The following is a 19,927-nucleotide window of genomic DNA, read 5'->3' as shown; positions in this document are numbered from 1 at the left end:
AAGGTTTACCAGGGCAAAGAAATCAAAGCCTTACCAGAAGTAATTCAGAATGTAGAGGCAAACCAGGGGGAGTTGGCAGTGAAAGAATCCAGTAGAGATATACAACTGTTCTCATTTGGAAACCAGGCACCTCTTCCTCAGGAAGAACAAAACCCTCTAACTAAAGAAATAAAAGAATTGAAACAAAGAATAATTGAGCATCTAGAACAGCACAAAAACAACAGAATAAGGCTGCCTGCATTGAAGCTTGTTCCAAAGAAACAGCTAGCACAAGCATTAAAAGATGCAAATACTGCAATAGCAAGTATAAGCACCAATTCACTGCAAGAAACAAACCAACTAATGTACAGCACAGCTGCAGTTATAACAGAATACCTGGGATGCAAAATCAACAAAAAAGAAAAACAAACAAACAGTGCACCACAAAAATGGAGGTTAGACTAGAAAATAAGATCAGCAAGTTAAGATCACATGCAAGCAAGCTAGAACAGATGAAAGAAAAGAAGCTGAAGAACAAGAAGACCAAAGAATACCTAATCAAGAAATACCACTTAGAAACAAGGAAGATCAAGGAAGCACTGGAAATAATAAAGCAACAAATAACAGCTATAGCCAGGAAAATCAGTAGATATGAAGCTCGAATTGCAAACTATAGGCCGAACCTCCAATTTCAATCCAATCAGAAACGTTTCTACCAATCCATCAATGGAGAAACTGCAAGGAATCAGTCAGTACCTGACAAGGAAGAAACAGTGCAGTTCTGGAAGCAGATATGGGATAACCCAAAGAAATACAACAAGGATGCGGCTTGGTTAAAAGAGGTGGATGCAAATAAAACAGAAGTTGAAATGAAAGAACTAGTAATAACAACAAAAATGGTAGAAAAAAGAGCAAAGAAAATCAAAAATTGGTCAGCACCAGGGGAAGATGAACTGCATGGGTTTTGGTTGAAACATCTAACTGTTATACACCCACTCATTGCCAAACAGTTCAACAATATACTACAAGGAGGAGAAATTGAAAAGTGGCTAACAACTGGGAAAAACCTACCTAATAATGAAAAATCCAGCAAAAGGGGCAACACCAGGCAACTACAGACCAAATACCTGCTTACCAACAACTTTCAAATTACTAACTGGTGTGGTAGCTGATGCAGTACACCAGCATCTAGTTGAAAACAATCTCTTTCCACCTGAGCAGAGGAAACCGCCCCAATAGCAGAGGAACAAAAGATCAACTCCTAATATACAAAATGATCTTGGAAAACTGCAAGAGAAGGAAGACCAACCTGAATGTGGCATGGATTGACTACAAAAAGGCATTTGACTCTCTGCCACATGACTGGATAATCAAGTGCCTAGAAAAGAACCGGAAAGTCATTAGAAACCTCTGAAATTTGTGCAAAGATCGATGGCACAAATGGAAGACGAACAGTTGCAGTCATGGTGAAAACTTGAGAGGTTAATATCAAGAGAGAATATTCAGGAGATTCATTAATCACCATTACTAATTTGTGATTGCCTGTTTCCTCTTTCACAATACTGATACTCAGGACATGGCTATCAAACATCAAAAACATCTGCCAGACTATCCCACCTCCTTTATATGGATGATCTAAAGCTGTATGGAAAAACATCATCTGAAATAGAATCGCTGCTCAACACTGTCCGTATATCTAGCCAAGATATTGTAATGGAGTTTGGCTTGGACAAATGTGCCACACTTACTATCAAACAAGGAAAAATAATGAAAACTGAAGGAATCAAGATGCCCCACGAAAATAACATTAAGATTCTGGATGAGGAAGAGTACTACAAATACTTGGGTATCCTTCAAGCTGACAACATCAAGCACACTGAAGTCAAGAAAAAGATTAGAGGTGAATACATCAAGAGAGTGAAGAAGATCTTAAAATCCAACTCAATGGAGGAAATACCATAAAGGCAATCAACACCTGGGCAATCCCATCATTGGTACACAGCTGGATGTGGACCGGTACTCAAGCAGACTAAAGCAATGGAAGGCCAGAAGACCAGAAAAAATAATGACAATGAATCATGCCTTCAATCCCGCATTGACTTGATAGACGTTTATCTACAAGGCAAATAGGTGGGCGTGGAATGCTAACAAGTAACTCAGATGTTGAAGCAGAAAAATGGCTTTGGAAGATTCTGAAAACATGAAAGATGCACTGAAATTAATATATCAGGAAGGCTTACTGACTACTGGAGAGACCAAACTGGCCTACAAGAAAGACCAAATGAAGAACAGAATAGAGGCATGGGAAAACAAAGCACTACATGGCCAATACATTAAAAAAATAGCTGGAAAGCAGATAATAACAAGACCTGGCAATGGCTAAGAGCAGGAAAATTGAAGAAAGAGACCGAGGGACTAATTCTGGCTGCACAAGACCAAGCCTTAAGGACAAATGCATATAAAGTCAAAATTGAGAAGACAGCAACAGACAGTAAGTGCCGCCTATGCAAAGAAGCTGAAGAAACAGTGACCACCTGGTAAGAAGCTGTTTCATAAGCTTGCCCAGACTAGATTACAAGCAGCGGCATGACAAAGTAGCGACAGTGTGGCTTGGAAGATCGCAAAATATCATTTGCACTGTAAGAAAAACTGTGGGATTCATAAAATAGAGAAAGTCATAGAAAATTATAAAATTAACTGCTCTGGGACTTCAAATTCAAACAGACAAGCACCTGCAACATAACACCCCAGACTTACAATTGTCGATAAGAAAGACAAAAAAGTCTGGATAGTGGACGTGGCAGTGCCTGGAGATAGCAGAATAGAAGAGAAAGAACTGGAGAAGATAACAAAATACAAAGACCTACAAATAGAAATAGAAAGACTGTGGCAAAAGCACGCAAGGGTAGTACCAATAGTAATAGGCTCCTTGGGCGCAATCCCAAAACAACTGGAGCACCACTTGAACACCATTGGCATTGACAAATTTGCTATTAGTCAATTGCAAAAGGCGGCCTTATTAGGAACTGCTTCCATCCTGCGACGATACCTGTAATACCATCAAACATCCACATCTGCATATCCCAGGTCCTGGGTAAGGACTCGATAGGTAGACAAAATGCCAAATCCAGTCTGAACATCTGGCTGACTGTGCGATGATCGATAATAATAATATTATACAGGTAGTCCTCAATTTTTCAACATTTCATTTAGTGACCGTTTGAAGTTACAATGGTCCTGAAAAAGTGATTTATGACCATTTTTCACACTTAGCAACCGTTGCAACATCCTCGTGATCACATGATCAAAATTCAGACGCTGGGCAACTGACTCATATTTACGACGGTCTCAGCGTCCCGGGGTCACGTGATCCCCTTTTGCGACCTTCCGACAAACAAAGTCAATGGGGAAAGGCAGATTCGCTTAACGACCATGTTCCTAAGTTAACAACTGCTGTGATTCACAACAACTGTGGCACGGGAGGTCGTAAAATGGGGAAAAACTCACTTAACAATTGTCTCACTTAGCGACAAAAATTGGGCGCTAAGGACTATGCATAATGATTTTTGCTTTGTTTTCACTTGCAGACGAGACGGAACAAGTAAGGCTTTATTTTTAAATGTATTTATTTATTAATCAGGTTTCTATGATGCCCAGTCTTGCCCAGGTAAAAACAGTCAGCTAAAATTATAAAGACTATCAAAAGCAAAAAGGGCAGCCATGCCTAGTGGATCTCTGCACTCGGTACGGTCAAGAATTGGGGTCGTTCCAGAACATTCTCTTCTCCCGTCCACCTCAACAACCCTGCGAGGTAGGCTGGGCTGAAACGCCAAAGGAACGCTGGCCTCAGGTCCTAGCAGGACTTGAGTTGCTCAGCTAGTAATATGGTCGTTAAGTGAATCTGCTTGTCAGAAGTTCCAGAAAAGAGTACCGTGGGATCCCGGGATGCTAAAACCGTCATAAGTATGAACTGGTTGCCAAGCGACTGAATTTTGATCATGTGACAATGGGGGATGCTGCTATGGATGCAAGTGTGAAAAATGGTCATCAGTCCTTTTCTTCCGGTGCTGTTGTATCTTCAGTCACTAAATGAACTGCTGTAAGTCGAGAACCGCCTGTATATTGCTGTAGGTCAGTGGTTCTCAGCCTGTGGGTCGGGACCCCATTTGGGGTCAAACGACCATTTCACGGGGGTCGCCAAACAACGCAGTCCGCCATTTTTCCCCCCCTTTTCCTTACCTGTGCTACTCCCTTTTATTCTATTGGCTTTTGAAAGCCAATAGAATAGACTCTCTTGAATAGAGTCTAATTCTATTGGCTTTCAAAAGCCAATAGGAATTGTCCAGGCTGTCTCTGCCCTGCTGAGCCCACCAAAAGTCCCATTCTGCAAACGGGGCTGTACCAGTTGAGTAGTCCTCGACTTACGACCGGTTGAGTAGTCCTCGACTTACGACCGGTTGCGGGTCGCAGCATTAAAAAGGTTGAGAACCACTGCTGTAGGTGCTTACGGCATTTTGCATTCTGTGCATCCCCTTTGAGTCCTAGAGGTTTGTGGCCTGATAAATCAAAAATAGTCATAATCACAACAACGAGGCCAAGGAATTGACTCTCTAGCTGCCAAGCAGCGAGCAGGAGAAAGAGATATAAAGCTTGGAGCTTGAGTGGGCAGCTATTGGGGTTTTATTTTTATTTTTGGTTTAATATTGATGGATTTTCTGTTATCCGCTAGAAGATCAACGTCTTCAGAACTGGGTCCTTGAATCTCGCTGGGCCTGGGCTCGTCCAAGACTTGCAATCCAGGGGAAGCCGGATTCCCATAATCCACGTCCTTTGGGGACTAGCAGGTGGGCAACCCAAAACGGCCCCACCTTTGAGGGCTGACTGGAATGCCAAAATTTGGGAGATCGCCCCCTCCCCCCAAAGCCAAGTTCTCAGAAAGTGGATGCTTTTCGTAATGGCTCAAATCTGATTTTATTCCTGTGGAGAAAGAGGGAAAAATACTTTTAGTCTTTGGTATGAAGCTTTGGGAAGGGAGGAAAGAAGGAAGGAAGGAAGGAAGGAAGGAAGGAAGGAAGGAAGGAAGGAAGGAAGGAAGGAAGGAAGGAAGGAAGGAAGGAAGGAAGGAAGGAAGGAAGGGAAGAAGGAGGGAGGGAGGGAGGGACATGAAAGCCAGCTGGGTGACTTTGGGCCACTCACCGGGAGACGGGGAGTTCTAGTCCCACCTTAGGCAAAAAACCCAGCTGAGTGACAGTCATATAAAACTACGCTGTGAGATGAGTAGCCAGCAAATTTAATTAATTAAAAAAAAAAAAGACTTAAGCACTCCGGGAACTGCAAAACCAACAGCTCAGCCTCATCTCGAGTTAAGCTGCCTTTCCGTGAGCAGATTAGCACCAACCTCGCTGATCAATTCTGAATATGTAGATTTTTAAACCTTTGCTTATTCTTTCAGCAAACATGGCTGTTTTGTATTAAATGCTGGCACTGGATTCCACTGGATTCAGAAAGGGCTCAGCAGGTGTCCCTAAAGCAGGGGTAGTCAAGCTTGGCTCTTTTATGACTCGTGGACTTCAACTCTGGCTGAAGCTGGCGCAGGAATTCTGGGAGTCGAAGTCCACGAGTCATAAAAGAGCCAAGGTTGACTACCCCTGCCCTAAAGCATATTTAAAAATTCACATTTGCCATTCTTTGGCCTAGAAATGTGGTTCAAAAAAAAAAGCTATAAAAATGAAACAGATTCTTTTCTGTAAAAATGAATATGTTTCACGTTTCCAGGTTCCAAAACCTTCCAGGACTTGGAATGGACACCTGACTTCAGAACCATTATTTTTAAAAAAAAAAATGTTCTTCCTGTGTCCACTCAGGAAGTTCAGATTGCCCAAGGAGCTGCTGATCCAGTTTTTCAGAGGAAAATAATAATGATAATAATAATGATAATAATAATAATATCATTTCCCTGTAAGCAAAAACTGGTGGGATCATAAAATAGAGGAAGTCATAGAAAATGATAAAATTAAACCGCTCTGGGACTTCAGAACTCAAACAGAGAAGCACCTGCAACATAACACCCCAGACTTAACAATTGTCAATAAGAAAGACAAAAAAGTCTGGATATTAGACGTGGCAGTGCCTGGAGACAGCAGAATAGACGAGAAAGAACTGGAGAAGATCACAAAATACAAAGACCTACAAATAGAAATAGAAAGACTGTGGCAAAAGCAAGCAAGGGTAGTAACAATAGTCATAGGCTACTTGGGCGCAATCCCAAAACAACTGGAGCACCACTTGAACACCATTGGCATTGACAAATTTGCTATTAGTCAATTGCAAAAGGCGGCCTTACTATGAACTGCTTCCATCCTGCGACGATACCTGTAATACCATCAAACATCCACATCTGCCTATCCCAGGTCCTGGGTAAGGACTCGATAGGTAGACAAAATGCCAAATCCAGTCTGAACATCTGGCTGACTGTGTGATGATCAATAATAATAAAAAAGTTGGAAGGGACCTTGGAGGTCATCTAGTCCAACCCCCTGCTCAGGCAGCAAACCCTACCCCAGTGGTGGCGAACCTATGGCACGGGTGCCAGAGGCGGCACTCAGAGCCCTCTCTGTGGGCACGCGCGCTATCGCCCCAGTCCTACACCTTCAGCTAGGTTTTATAAAAACCTTTTCGCTTTAGGCCTCTGCCGCCATGTGCAAAAAAAAAAAAGGTTCAATCAATCAATTTCAACTTTTTGCGGGGAAAAAAAAGATCTTGCAAAGTTGGAATTGATTGATTTAATTTTTTAGTCCCACCCAGTCTGGCATTACCACTGCAGCCACGCCCACCCAATGGGCCACGCCCACCCGACACTCGACAATGCATAAGTGGGTTTTGGGTTGCAGTTTGGGCACTCGGTCTCTAAAAGGTTCGCCATCACTGCCCTACACCATTTCAGACAAATGGCTGTCCAGTCTCTTCTTAAAAACTTCCAGTGTTGGAGCATTCACAGCTTCTGGAGGCAGGTGGTTCCACTGGTTAATTGTTTTAACTGTCAGGAAGTTTCTCCTTAATTCTAGGTTGCTTCTCTCCTTGATTTGTTTCTACCCGTTGCTTCTTGTCCTGCCTTCAGGCGCTTTGGAGAACAGCTTGACTCCCTCTTCTTTGGGGCAGCCCCTGAGATATTGGACCACTGCTATCCTGTCCCCCCTTGTCCTTCTCTTCATTAAACTAGACATACCCAATTCCAGCGACCGTTCCTTATATGTTTTAGCTTCCAGTCCCCTGATCATCTTCGTTGCTCTTCTCTGCACTCTTTCTAGAGTCTCAACATCTTTTTTACATCGTGGTGATCAAAACTGGATGCAGGATTCCAAGTGTGGCCTTACCAAGGCCTTGTAAAGTGGTATTAACCCTTCACGTAATCTTGATTCTGTCCCTCCATCAATGCAGCCTAGCCCTGTGTTGGCTTTTTTGGCAGCTGCAGCACACGGCTGGCTCCTATTTAAGTGATTGTCCACTGGGACTCCGAGATCCCTCTCACAGTTGCTACTATTGAGCAAGGTACCCCCTATACTACTATACCTGTGCATTTGGTTTTTCTTGCCTAAACGTAGAACCTATCAGTAGATCCCTCACATCCTGGACATAAACTGTGGGTCTTCAGCCTAACAACGAAATCAAACCATGAAAGAGAAGTTAAACACGTTGGGAACCAGGGAATAAAACGCCTGTGATTATGTGATTCAAATTTGGGGACAAAAAATAAAATAAAATAAACTTGTGAATCAGGTGCCATAAACAGGTATAACTCACTAGTCCCCTGAACATTTGAAGCACCTCTAACACAAACCACCTGGCGTGTTGTGTATTCATGAGAAAAGGGATTAATTGAGGCTGAAATCTGATTCATTCATGTTATTGATATAAGGGAAGCAGCGGGAAAAAAAGATAGAAAGAACTGGGTGAAATTAGCTGAGGATGGGAACAAGGAGCAGAGACTGCGCTTTGCAGTTGATTGAAATCGTGATTTCTTAGAATTGATATCAGGACCGCACAAGTTATTGTGGCATTGTGTGTGTGTGTGTGTGTGTGAGCATTCTTTTTTTCGATTGCCCCAAAAGTGGGAGCGATCGTGAGAAAAACAAACTCCTAAGAATGCGCCGGACGATCGGCTTCCGAACTCAGATAGTCCTCGAGGTTAGAATTTCCGTTGCAAATTGTTAAGTGGAGTCACGTCCAATTTTAAGACCTTGGCTCTTAAGCGAATCACTTACCACAACGTAGTACGTGTTTCTAGCCAGCATTAGACTATAGTCAATGCCTTTTTATTGTCAGGTCGGTATGATTCAGTTTTTCTGAAGCTAGTTAGTTTTTTTTTTATACTGTCTGTAAAACTAGGCAGACCTTGCCCACCCCTTGATTACATCATTAATGGTAATATATTGCTCTGTCTTCTTGTGTTGGTTCTGTTTTAGCTTTGTTTCATTTGAATGTTTAATTTAGGTGTTGGCCTTCGGCTGTAATGATTGATTGATTGATTGAGTGAGTGAGTGACCGTTGAAACTTACAACGGGACCTATGACCTGTTTTTCACACTCTCTGAGTTTGGCTGTTTTCTTGTAGACCTTTCATTACCCAACTACGCAACGTCAACAGTGCGAAAAGGGAGTGGTGTTTGCAGAGAGGAGACGAGGAGGGGGAGGGGGAGGAGGACTGTAGAGTCCTTTGTACTCTCTAATTTTGGCTGTTTCCTTGTAGACTTTTCATTACCAAAGTAGGTAACGTCGTCAGTGCACTGATGCCGTTACCTAGTTTGGCGACGAAACGTCTGCAAGAGAACCGCCAAGCTCAGAGGATTCTGGACATTTTCCAGGTTGAGCTGGGATGGGTTCAACCTGAAAGATGGTCCCCAGTCTTGTCAAGTGGATGCTTCTGCCCGTGGTTTGCTTTAGACTTGACCAGGATTGCTCGAAGCTTCCTCTTAATGTCACCAAACAAATATCCTATCTTCTGGTCCAAAATCCACACGTTCAGAGTCATGCTAAGAAGTTCTTCTCAACCTACTGAAGACTTCTTTCCCATTACTTGAGGGTGAGGAGCACGTCTTCCCAGATAAGAGTCCTAGAACAGAGAAGCGTCTCTAGAGCTAAACCATGGTTAAGAACCAGCTTTGGGCGACCACCTCCCAAATCATGGGCGGGTTCAGTCCCTAAACTGTAGGAAGCAGCATGGAGTTGAGACAGCATTCATTATTCAGTGTTTGGTTGTTATGGCAACAACTGCTCTAAATTCTTCCCGGGTAAACAAGCCACTTCTGTAGAATGGGGAAAACAGGAAGTCTTGAATTGCAAATCCAGGTTTACTCCTTCGGTACCATTAATTGGAAATTCCTGGAAGGAATTTTGATGAACTTCAGACCTTGCTCCACACCTGAAGCAGACTAGATTCTTTCTTCTTCTTCTTCTTCTTCTTCTTCTTCTTCTTCTTCTTCTTCTTCTTCTTCTTCTTCTTCTTCTTCTTCTTCTTCTTCTTCTCTTCTTCTTCCTCTTCCTCTTCCTCTCCCTTTCCCTCTCCTTCTCCTTCTCTTCGTTCTTCCTTCTTCTTCTTCTTCTTCTTCTTCTTCTTCTTCTTCTTCTTCTTCTTCTTCTTCTTCTTCTTCTTCTTCTTCTTCTTCTTTTCTTCTTCTTCTTCTTCTTCTTCTTCTTCTTCTTCTTCTTCTTCTTCTTCTTCTTCTTCTTCTTCTTCTTCTTCTTCTTCTTCTTCCTCTTCCTCTTCTTCTTCTTCTTCTTCTTCTTCTCCTCCTCCTCCTCCTCTTCCTCCTCCTCCTCCTCCTCCTTCTCCTTCTCCTCCTCCTCCTTCTGGGTCTGCCTCATGTTCTTGACTTTCTTCTCTTAACTGGCTGGCTCCTTCAATGACAGACATATTTAGGGTTAAAATTGTTGTCCTATCCGAGCTGTGTCGAGGAACCCTTACGAAGCAACCTGCAGATCGTCCTCGATTTATAGGCTCAGTTGTGGTAGCACATCGAGGACTACTTGTAATCTTGAAATATGTCTTAAAACGGTGTTTCCCAATCTTGGCGACTTTAAGATATGTGGACTTCAACTCTGAGAATAGAATAGAATAGAATAGAATAGAATAGAATAGAATAGAATAGTTGGAAGGGACCTTGGAGGTCTTATAGTCCAACCCCCTGCTCAGGCAGGGGACCCTACCCTTTCAGACAAATGGCTGTCCAGTCTCTTTTGAAAAACTTCCAGTGTTGGAGCATTTACCGCTTCTGGAGGCAGGTAGTTCCACTGATTAATTGTTCTAACTGTCAGGAAGTTTCTCCTTAGTTCCAGGCTGCTTCTCTCCTTGCTGAGTTTCCACCCGTTGCTTCTTGTCCTGCCTTCAGCTGTTTTGGAGAAGAGCTTGACTCCCTCTTCTTTGGGGCAGCCCCTGAGATACTGGAAGACTGCTATCCTGTCCTCCCTCGTCCTTCTCTTCATTAAACTAGACATACCCAATTCTAGCAACCCCTCATCATATGTTTTAGCCTTCATCCCCTTTCTCTAGAAGAGAAAGAGATTGAGAAGGAAGGCCCGGATAATTGAAGGCAGAATGATGGAAAACCTTTGACTCAGTTCCCCCCAATGGCCCCATCCACCTGCTTTACTCACAGGAAAGACTATTATACTATTATGCTTAAGCAGCCTGTTTTGAACGCCAGGGAAGATGACACAGAGCTAAACGTTCCTCGGTGTGATCTCATTGCTATTATGTTGGGTCTGTGAGACTGAAACAACGAAGTTCATCAGAATAGAACTGGAAGGGACCTTGGAGGTCATCTAGCCCAACCCCCTGCTCAAGCAGGAGACGGTGAAGGGTCGAGCCCCCTTTTGTTTCTTCAGGTTTTAGGGACGTTCCTGGCTTCATGGATGCTCACTTGCCACATTTGCTAGAGCAGGGATCCACAACCCCTGGTCTGTGGACCGGCACTGGGTCATGGCATACCAGCAACCGGTCCACACAAACAAGCAAAGTCCCATCCGCGGGATACAGACAATACACAAAACCACGCTCCCTCCGGTCCGTGGAAAAACCTCTCTCCACAGAACCTGGTGCCCAAAAGGTTGGGACCTCTGTGTTAGAGGGCTTGACTTGCTACCACCGTGTAAACTGGGCCCGGTGGAGCCCCCCCCCCATCCTGGCAGTGCAGCAAGCAGTTGCAGCCCTCATGGGCCTTGGTGCAGGGCCCAGGCATCCACATCTTGGCAGACATCCTGCATGGCTAATTGTTCCCCATGACGAAAGAGTGAGAAGCAGTTTCAATTTCCGATTCGGAAGACAGCTGGAAGGGAGCTTGGAGGTCTTCTAGTCCAACCCCCTGCTTGCTCGTGCAGGAGACCCTATGCCATTCCAGGCTAAAACATATAAGGAACGGCTGCTGGAATTGGGCATGTCTAGTTTAATGAAGAGAAGGACGAGGGGGGACAGGATAGCAGTCTTCCAGTATCTCAGGGGCTGCCCCAAAGAAGAGGGAGTCAAGCTATTATCCAAAGCGCCTGAAGACAGGAGAAGAAGAAACTTCCTGACAGTGAGAACAATTAACCAGTGGAACAACCTGCCTCCAGAAGCGGTGAATGCTCCAACACGGGAAGTTTTTCAGAAGAGACTGGACAGCCATTTGTCTGGAAGGGTATAGGGTTTCCTGTCTGAGCAGGGGGTTGGACTAAATGACCTCCAAGGTCCCTTCCAACTTTATTATTATTATTATTATTGATCATCACACAGCCAGATGTTCAGACTGGATTTGGCATTTTGTCTACCTATCGAGTCCTTACCCAGGATCTGGGATAGGCAGATGTGGATGTTTGATGGTATTACAGGTATTGTCGCAGGATGGAAGCCGTTCCTAGTAAGGCCGCCTTTTGCAATTGACTAATAGCGAATTTGTCAATGCCGATGATGGTGTTCAAGTGATGCTCCAGTTGTTTTGGGATTGCACCCAAGGCGCCTATGACTATTGGTACTACCCTTGCTTGCTTTTGCCACAGTCTTTCTATTTCTATTTGTAGCTCTTTGTATTTTGTTATCTTCTCCAGTTCTTTCTCGTCTATTCTGCTGTCTCCAGGCACTGCCACGTCTACTATTCAGACTTTTTTGTCTTTCTTATCAACAATTGTTAAGTCTGGGGTGTTATGTTGCAGGTGCTTCTCTGTTTGAATTCTGAAGTCCCAGAGCAGTTTAATTTTATCATTTTCTATGACTTTCTCTATTTTATGATCCCACCAGTTTTTTTATTATTATTATTACTTAGCAACAGAAATTTTGGAGTCTACTGTCGTATGTCGAGGACCACCTATTTTGATCCCATTACTACGGGGGTGCTTCAGCAATGTATTATTATTATTATTGTTGTTGTTGTTGTTGTATGGTTGTCCAATCTCTTCTTAAAAACCTCCAGCGATGGAGCAACCCACAACTTCTGGTGGCAAGCTGTTCCACGAGTTCATCATTCTCGCTGTTGGGAAATTTCTCCTGAGCTCTAGGTTTGCTTCTCTCCTTGGTTAGTTTCCATCCGTTGTTTCTCGTCTTGCCTCCAGGCGCTTGGGAGAATAGCTTGACTCCCTCCCCTCATCTTCTTTGGGGCAGCCCCTCCAATATGGGAAGACTGCAGTCACAATTAGAAGGAGGACAATGAGTGTTGACCAGCCTTCAAGCAGCTGAGAAGACAAAGCTTGACTCAAGTTGGTATCCTCCTTAACCCCCTGCATGTTGATCTCACTCGTAATCTGGCAATTTTCAAGACCCGTGGACGTCAGCTTTGAGACTTGCGGACCTGCTGGCCGAGGAATTCTGGGAGTTGAAGTCCACTCCTCTTAAAGTCTATATCAGGGGTCTTCAAACTTGGCCCTTTGATGACTTGTGGACTTCAGCTCCCAGAATTCCTCAGCCAGGCATGCTGGCTGAGGAATTCTGGGAGTTGGAGTCCACCAGTCTTAAAGTGGCCAAGGTAGGACACCCCCCCTTCTGGAACAACACCTGCAAAAGCAGCCTCTGTCAGTAATTACAGGTAGTGGAGACCTTGTCAACTCCTTCTACCCCACCAACTGTGAAAAGGAGCAGTATGATGCTGTGGTTAAGCTATCGATCTAGAACTGGGGAGATCTCGGCTCATAGGGGGAGGCTGGGAGGGGGGATTGGGCAATCACAAGGTTGTGCGTACAGGGCTGCAACCTCAGGAAGAGTGTTGTGTGCAAAAATACTCTGATTAGGGGACTGGAGGCTAAAACATGTAAGGAATGGCTGCTGGAATTGGGTATGTCCAGTTTAATGAAGAGAAGGACGAGGGGGGACAGGATAGCAGTCTTCCGATATCTCAGGGGCTGCCCCAAAGAAGAGGGAGTCAAGCTGTTCTCCAAAGCACCTGAAGGCAGGACAAGAAGCAACGGAGGGAAACTAATCAAGGAGAGAAGCAACCTGGAACTAAGGAGAAACTTCCTGACAGTCAGAACAATTAACCAGTGGAACCACCTGCCTCTAGAAGTTGTGGATGCTCCATCAGTGGAGGCTTTTAAGAAGAAACATTTGCCTGGATTAACATAGGATCTCCAGCTTGAGCAGGGGTTTGGACTAGAAGACCTCCAAGGTACCTTCCAGTACAGGGGCTCGCTTCACCGTGGATTCCCCACCCAGCAGAGTGGACAGGCAGCGATTCCATCTCCCTGAATCCCCTCCAGTGCTTCGAGGCAGCGAGGGGGGCTGATCCCCCACCCACCCAGCCCATCTCCCCCTCAGCTTCAGTGCTGGACCCTTCTCCATAAAAGCTGCACTGCTTCAGCCGGGAGTTGTACATTAAAGCAAGTTTTCTTTATTGTAAAAATAAACACGGTTTTCTCTGAACACATTCCTTTTTTTTTTTTTTTACAAAGAAAGAGATTTGCATTTTTTAAAAAAAAAAAAAATTAAATCCCCACCCCATCACAATTTTTATAGCAAAAATGTTCGTTAAAGCCAAGTGTGTGTGTGTGTGTGTGTGTGTGTGGTTTTTGTTTTAAACTCCAGAGCAACGTTTGGGATCCTTCACAAAAGCCATAAACCATGCTGATTTTGTTTTTATACATGTTCCAAAAGGATATATATAAATGGCCTTTTCTCAAGCAGTTCATTAAAATGCTTATGAAAGAGAAAGGTTCAATTGATTAAAAACCAGAGTGCTTCCAAAGTGATCCTGCATAAAACGTAGGCAGTTATTCACACACACACACAAGCATGCACACACACACACACACACACACACACGCTCACATACACACCCTTCTTTAACGAAAGCTAAATACAAAAAATGAAAATACATTTTTTCTCCTTTGATTTTTGACAAAGAAAAGCTGAAGTCCCTGTCTCGGAGCTGTCCACACATCATGGTGCTGAAATACATTTAAAAGCTGTACCAGTTGGAAAACGGGCTATACATCGCTATGGAGGCCCACCATGGATGAACGCCTATAGTGTTTGAACGGTGCTTGAAACCCAACAGTCTTTTCTTCCCCTTCTTCCCTCCGGTTTTTCTCCCATCTGTTCATCCATGGAAGTGCCCTTCTCCTCTGCTTCCCTTCGCCAGTCAACCCGCTGGATGGACTTGCCCTTGGGTCTATCCATGCTCACTTCTTTCCCACGCTACCCGTCGTGGACAGGTGTTCCTCCTCCCCTGAGCGTTCCTGCAAAAGTGCTTCAAAGAATGGTCACTCCCACCCCAATCGCAGCGTCTCCCATCTCAAATCCCTGGGGACGGCGGCCTTAGAGGGTCCCGAAGGAAAGTCCCATGGTGTAAAACCCAAGTCCCTTGAGTTTCTCTTCCGCCCGTGCTTTCTGCTTCAAGTGGACCTTGCTGTGTCTTTTCTTCTCGTCGCTCCTGGCGAAGCGGCGGCCGCAGTCGTCACAGGAGAAGGGCTTTTCCCCCGTGTGGGTCCTGATGTGGGTGGTCAGGTGGTCACTGCGACTAAAGTTCCTCAGGCAGATGCGGCACTGGAAGGGCTTGTGGCCTGTGTGTATCCGGAGGTGTCTGTTGAGCTCGTCTGATCTGGCAAAGCTCCTGACGCAGTTTTCTACCGGGCAGACGAAGGCCTTCTCGTGGGGTTTGGGACAAAAGCATTTAGAAGAACATTTCCCACGCCGTGTCTTCTTCTTGGGACCTGTCAGGCTGCTGGGGGTCCTGCCAAGTCCCAAACTGTTGGTGGAAGAACTCGGGAGGTGAGCTAAAAAGTCCGTCATGGAGACCGACGAGGAGTTGTTGAGACTGTCGGGGTGCATCAAGGTTGGGAGGACTTCCGGGTGGGCGATGGGCGCTTCAAATTCTCGGGTGAACGGCGGGGAAAGTTTAGGGGGGGGCTTGGCCTCTACAAAGTCCGCGGGGAGTTGACCGTGGCTTAGGAACGCTTCGGCCTGACAACGAAAATCCAAGGGAGGTCCAAAAGTCCCGGATTGTTCAGAGAGAGAGTTGAGTTCTGACTGGCAGCTGACCATCAACACGTTCTCCGTCTTGGGGGCCATCTGGGGAAACATGGCTTGACTTGCCTCCACCGGGTGGAAGGCCTCTGAAGGTGGACACTCGGCCGGCAAATAAGGGTGAGGCTGGCTGAGGTGCTCCCAATGGGAGCAGGAAGATTTGAACTTCTCCGCGGTGGGAGAGATGGAGGAGAGCTTGATGTCCTGCTTGGAATCCAAAAGCTTCTCCTGAAAGAGACAGTGAGAAGCGGAGGCCCTCTCTTCAGGAGAAGCCTGGAACTGCTGGAGGCTCTCCGGAGCCGAGAAGGAGGAATTATAGCCTTGTTCGGCTAAAGACGGTTGCACGGAGATGTTCAGCTCAGGCTGGCAGGTAGAGTAGAGATCCAGGTGGTTCTGGAGGACCTCTGGAATGGTGTAGCTGGTCTCTGGTGGCCTCTGGTGACCTTCCAGAGCAGAGAAGGGAGATAGTCCTAGGATTCCGGACATCAAGTTGAAGAGGGACTCCTGATCTGGGCATTGTTCCGTTTTGATAAAAAGGCTGCCGGAGTAACTGACCGGTGGGGACGCTTCTCCAGAAAGGAAGTAGTAGTCAACTGGTTCAGAGTTCATGGTAGCTCCCATCAAGTCAGCTGGAAAATCAACAACGGGAGACGTTGAGTTTAAAAGAAACGCAAGGGTTTCTACACACAGGTATTCCGCGACTTACAACTTACAAGTTCGTTTAGTGCAGTGGTTCTCAACCTTTTTAATGCCGCGACCCCCAACCGGTCGTAAGTCGAGGACGACTCAACCGGTCGTAAGTCGAGGACTACTCAACTGGTGCAGCACCGTTTGCGGACTGGGGCTTTTGGCGGGCTCAGCAGGGCAGAGACAGCCTGGACAATTCCTATTGGCTTTTGAAAGCCAATAGAATTAGACTCTATTCAAGAGAGTCTCTTCTATTGGCTTTCAAAAACCAATAGAATAAAAGGGAGTAGCACAGCTAAGGAAAAGGGGACAAAAAAATGGCGGACTGTGTTGTTTGGCGACCCCCGTGAAATGGTCGTTCAACCCCAAATGGGGTCCCGACCCACAAGTTGAGAACCTCTGGTTTAGTGACTGTTCCAAGTTACAACGGCGCTGGGAAAAAAAGGGACTTGTGACCATTTTACACACCGACAACGGTGGCAGCCTCCCCAGGGTCGCCTGATCTATGTTCGGATGCTTGGCAACTGACTCACATTTATGACGGTTGCAGTGTCCCTTCACAACCGTGTGACTATTTTAACCTCTGCAGGGTTTCGCTGACCGACGGTGGCTAGAGAAGTCATAAAATGGGGGCCAAACTCGCTTGACAAACTCCCCACTTAACAACGTAAATGTTGGGCCTCAGTTGAGGACCTAAATAACAGGGACAGTATTGTTCGTGCTCACCTAGATTCCTCCAGAGCAGTGTTTCTTAGGACCTTTAAGATGTTTGGACTGGAACTCCCAGAATTCCCCAGGCACCATTATGCTCTACCTCAGTGTTTCCCAAACTTGACAATTTTAAGGCATGAGGACTTCAACTCCCAGAATTCCACAGCCAGCAATGCTGGCTGTGGAATTCTGGGAGTTGAAGTCCACATGCCTTAAAATTGTCAAGTGTGGGAAACACTGCTCTACCTAATATAGAGTTTGCACCCTCCTGCTTGGTAGAGGCTCCTTTACTTACTGTTTCTCAACTATGACACCTGTAGGATCTGTGGACTTCAATTCCCAGAATTCCTCAGCCAGTGTAACTGAGCGTGGAGCTCATAACTTACTCTGAAATTTAACTCTGAGCTTAGAGCCAGTTTGGTTTAATGGTTGAGGCACTAGGCTAGAAAGAGGGAGTTCTAGTCCTGCTTTAGTCAGAAAAGCTGGCTGGCTGACTTTAGGCCAATCACCAGGAGTTGGTGAGTTCTAGTCCCGCCTTAGGCATGAGAGCTGGCTGAGTCTCTTTGAGCCAATCACCAGGAGACCGTGAGTTTTAGTGCTGCCTTAGCCATGAAAGCCAGCTGGGTGACTTTGGGCCAATCACCAGGAGACGGTGAGTTCTAGTCCTGCCTTAGGCATGAGAGCTGGCTGAGTCTCTTTGAGCCAATCACCAGGGGACTGTGAGTTCTAGTCCTGCTTTAGTCAGGAAAGCCGGCTGAGTGACTTTGGGCCAATCACCAGGGGATGGTGAGTTCTAGTCCTGCCTTAGCCATGAAAGCCAGCTGGGTGATTTTGGGCCAATCATCAGGAGACGCTGAGTTCTAGTTCTGCCTAAGCAAAAAAGCCGAGTGCATGACTTTTGGGCCAATCACCAGGAGACTGTGAGTTCTAGTTCTGCCTTAGTATGAAAGCCAGCTGGTGACTTTGGGACAATTGCCAGGAGACTGTGAGTTCTAGTTCCACCTTAGCATGAAAGCCAGTTGACTGATTTGGGGCCAATCACCAGGAGACGGTGAGTTCTAGTCCTGCCTAAGCAAAAAAGCCGATTGCATGACTTTGGGCCAATCACCAGGAGACGGTGAGTTCTAGTTCTGCCTTAGCATGAAAGCCAGCCGGTGACTTTGGGCCAGTCCTTCTCTTTCCGCCCAAACCCACCTCACAGGATGGTTGTTGAGGGGGGGGGGAAATGGGAGGAAGGAAGGAATATTTGGTATATGTTCACCACCTTGAGTTATTTCTAAGAACCAATACAGGCGGGATACAAATATATACATAAATAAACTTCCCACTCAGAGACTGGAAATAAACCATCTTCAAGAGCCACTATATTAAAATCAAATTAAAAAAAAGTCCTTCAGCCCCCCCCAGATCCTGGGAACAAAGTCAAAATGGTGATGGACGGATCGCCCTTCCCCAAACCCTTTCTCCAAGCCCCACAGGAAATTCTTGAAGTGGAAGAAATTGGGGAGGGGCGAGGAGGTCAACCTGTGTCCCTTAGATGGCAAAGTTTGGGAAAGACGTGTCCAGAATTCTGGCGAACGTACGGGGTTGAGCTAGATGACCTCTTGGGAGCCCTTCCGCTTGCCTCTCTTTGCAAACATCCAGTTCGAAGGCCCCTCCCCTCCTCCCCGATCACGCGACCTTGGCCGTGGGAACTCACCTACTCACCTCTTAACGCCCCCCCCTTGAAAGATAATTCCTGGACGATTGGAAGAATCTAGCACGACTATTAACCCCTTGAAAAATGCTTGGGTTTAGGGCATTCTGACATTGAATCCCTTCTATCTGAGCCTTACAAAGGTGGGGAGGGGGGGTCTGGCCATCCAGAATATAGGAGGGGGGGGCAAGTTGAGCGACAACCCATCCCCCATGTCTGGCCAAGCTCCCCCAGTCACGGCTGCTGAAAATTGGTGGCCGAGATTCCTGCCATTTTGAGATGGGCATCACTCAAAGGCACTCAAAAGCAGCTTAGTTTTTTTTAAAAAAGGATCCCCCCACCTACAGAGCCCCCACTTCTCATTGCACCACCCCAGCTTCCTGCCCCCCCCAAACGTTGAAAGACACCCCAGCCCTCCCAAGGCTATCCATCTTTGGCCTAGAGAGAGACAGAAGACAACAAAGTCGATTTGATTGTGCATCTCATCTTGAGCTATTCCAAAGAGGTCGTTTACAAGAGCTTGCAGCCTGATCTTCACCACCACCACCACCACCACCTCCTCCTCCTCCTTCTCCCCCCCTCCCTTTCTTACCTGCAAAATAGTCGGGGGCTTCTTCTCTGGGGGGCTGGCTCAGGAGGGGAGACAGCTGCTCTCCTTGGTCGGGGTATTGTCCGTCTTCGGCTCTCGAGGTTTCCTGGCGGGAGAAGTCCATGAGGTTCAACATGTCCCGAGGATGGAGGAGGAGGAGGAAGAGGAAGAGGAGGAAGGCAAGTGGGTGGAACCCAGCCCCCGGGCTCAGGGGGAGGGAACCGTCTCCTCCAGGGGTGCACGTGGCAAAGGGGAACCCGGGGGGGGGCTCCTGCCTTGCCTTGCCTTGCTTTGGCCCGGCCGGCCTCACCTGCCGGCCTCACCTGGGCTGGCCGGGCTCCGCAGGTGCTCGGGCTGCCTCCTCTTGTTTGTAAGCAAAGAACCCAGGAGCTGCAGGGCTGCTTTTTATATCTGCCTCGCATCTTCCGTTGCAACCCGGCGCTTCCATTTCTGGAGTTCCCAAGCAGGGCTGGCTGTGACGTAAATGCCCATATATGGACTCAGGATGCAGCGGAGGGAGACCCAATAAGGAAATCTCTCCTGGTGACGTTTTCCTGCCCCCCCCCTCCTCTCCTCTCTTCTCTTCTCCTCTTCCCCACAGCAATTTTGGCACCTGTCTTTACCATCTCGCTCTCTTCCTCCTCCCCCCCCCCACGATAATGAATCTTTCTCAGTTGAGAATAATAATAATAATGTAAAAAAAAACACCTGGGAAATTGCTGAGCATCAGGAAGTGGCTGGGTGGAGGAGACTCTCTCTGCCCCCTCCGCCCCGCTAACCCCCTTGGC

At 46.3% G+C, this 19,927-nt stretch overlaps 1 protein-coding gene across 1 annotated transcript; it reads right to left on the bottom strand.

Annotated features, from left to right (window-relative positions):
• Positions 1-14,293: 14,293 nt before the first annotated feature.
• LOC120316315 (early growth response protein 4-like) lies at positions 14,294-19,222 on the bottom strand. The gene is made up of 2 exons (XM_039361759.1): positions 19,143-19,222; positions 14,294-16,085 (listed from the first exon to the last, which is right to left on the bottom strand). The coding sequence occupies exon 2, from the start codon at positions 16,075-16,077 to the stop codon at positions 14,749-14,751; it is 1,329 nt and encodes a 442-aa protein (XP_039217693.1). The 5' UTR covers positions 16,078-16,085; positions 19,143-19,222; the 3' UTR covers positions 14,294-14,748.
• Between the last annotated feature and the right edge of the window lie 705 nt (positions 19,223-19,927).

This window comes from Crotalus tigris, unplaced genomic scaffold (genome assembly GCF_016545835.1).
Source record: "Crotalus tigris isolate CLP2741 ecotype Arizona unplaced genomic scaffold, ASM1654583v1 scf7180000019356.616467, whole genome shotgun sequence".
NCBI lineage: Eukaryota > Metazoa > Chordata > Lepidosauria > Squamata > Viperidae > Crotalus > Crotalus tigris.
Note: the sequence above shows the minus strand (reverse complement) of the source record. Positions and strands in the feature narration are given on the sequence as shown.

What these genes read in the sequence shown, in the direction of transcription:
- LOC120316315 (XM_039361759.1), bottom strand. Translation starts at nt 16,077, where the DNA reads ATGGGAGCTACCATGAACTCTGAACCAGTTGACTACTACTTCCTTTCT.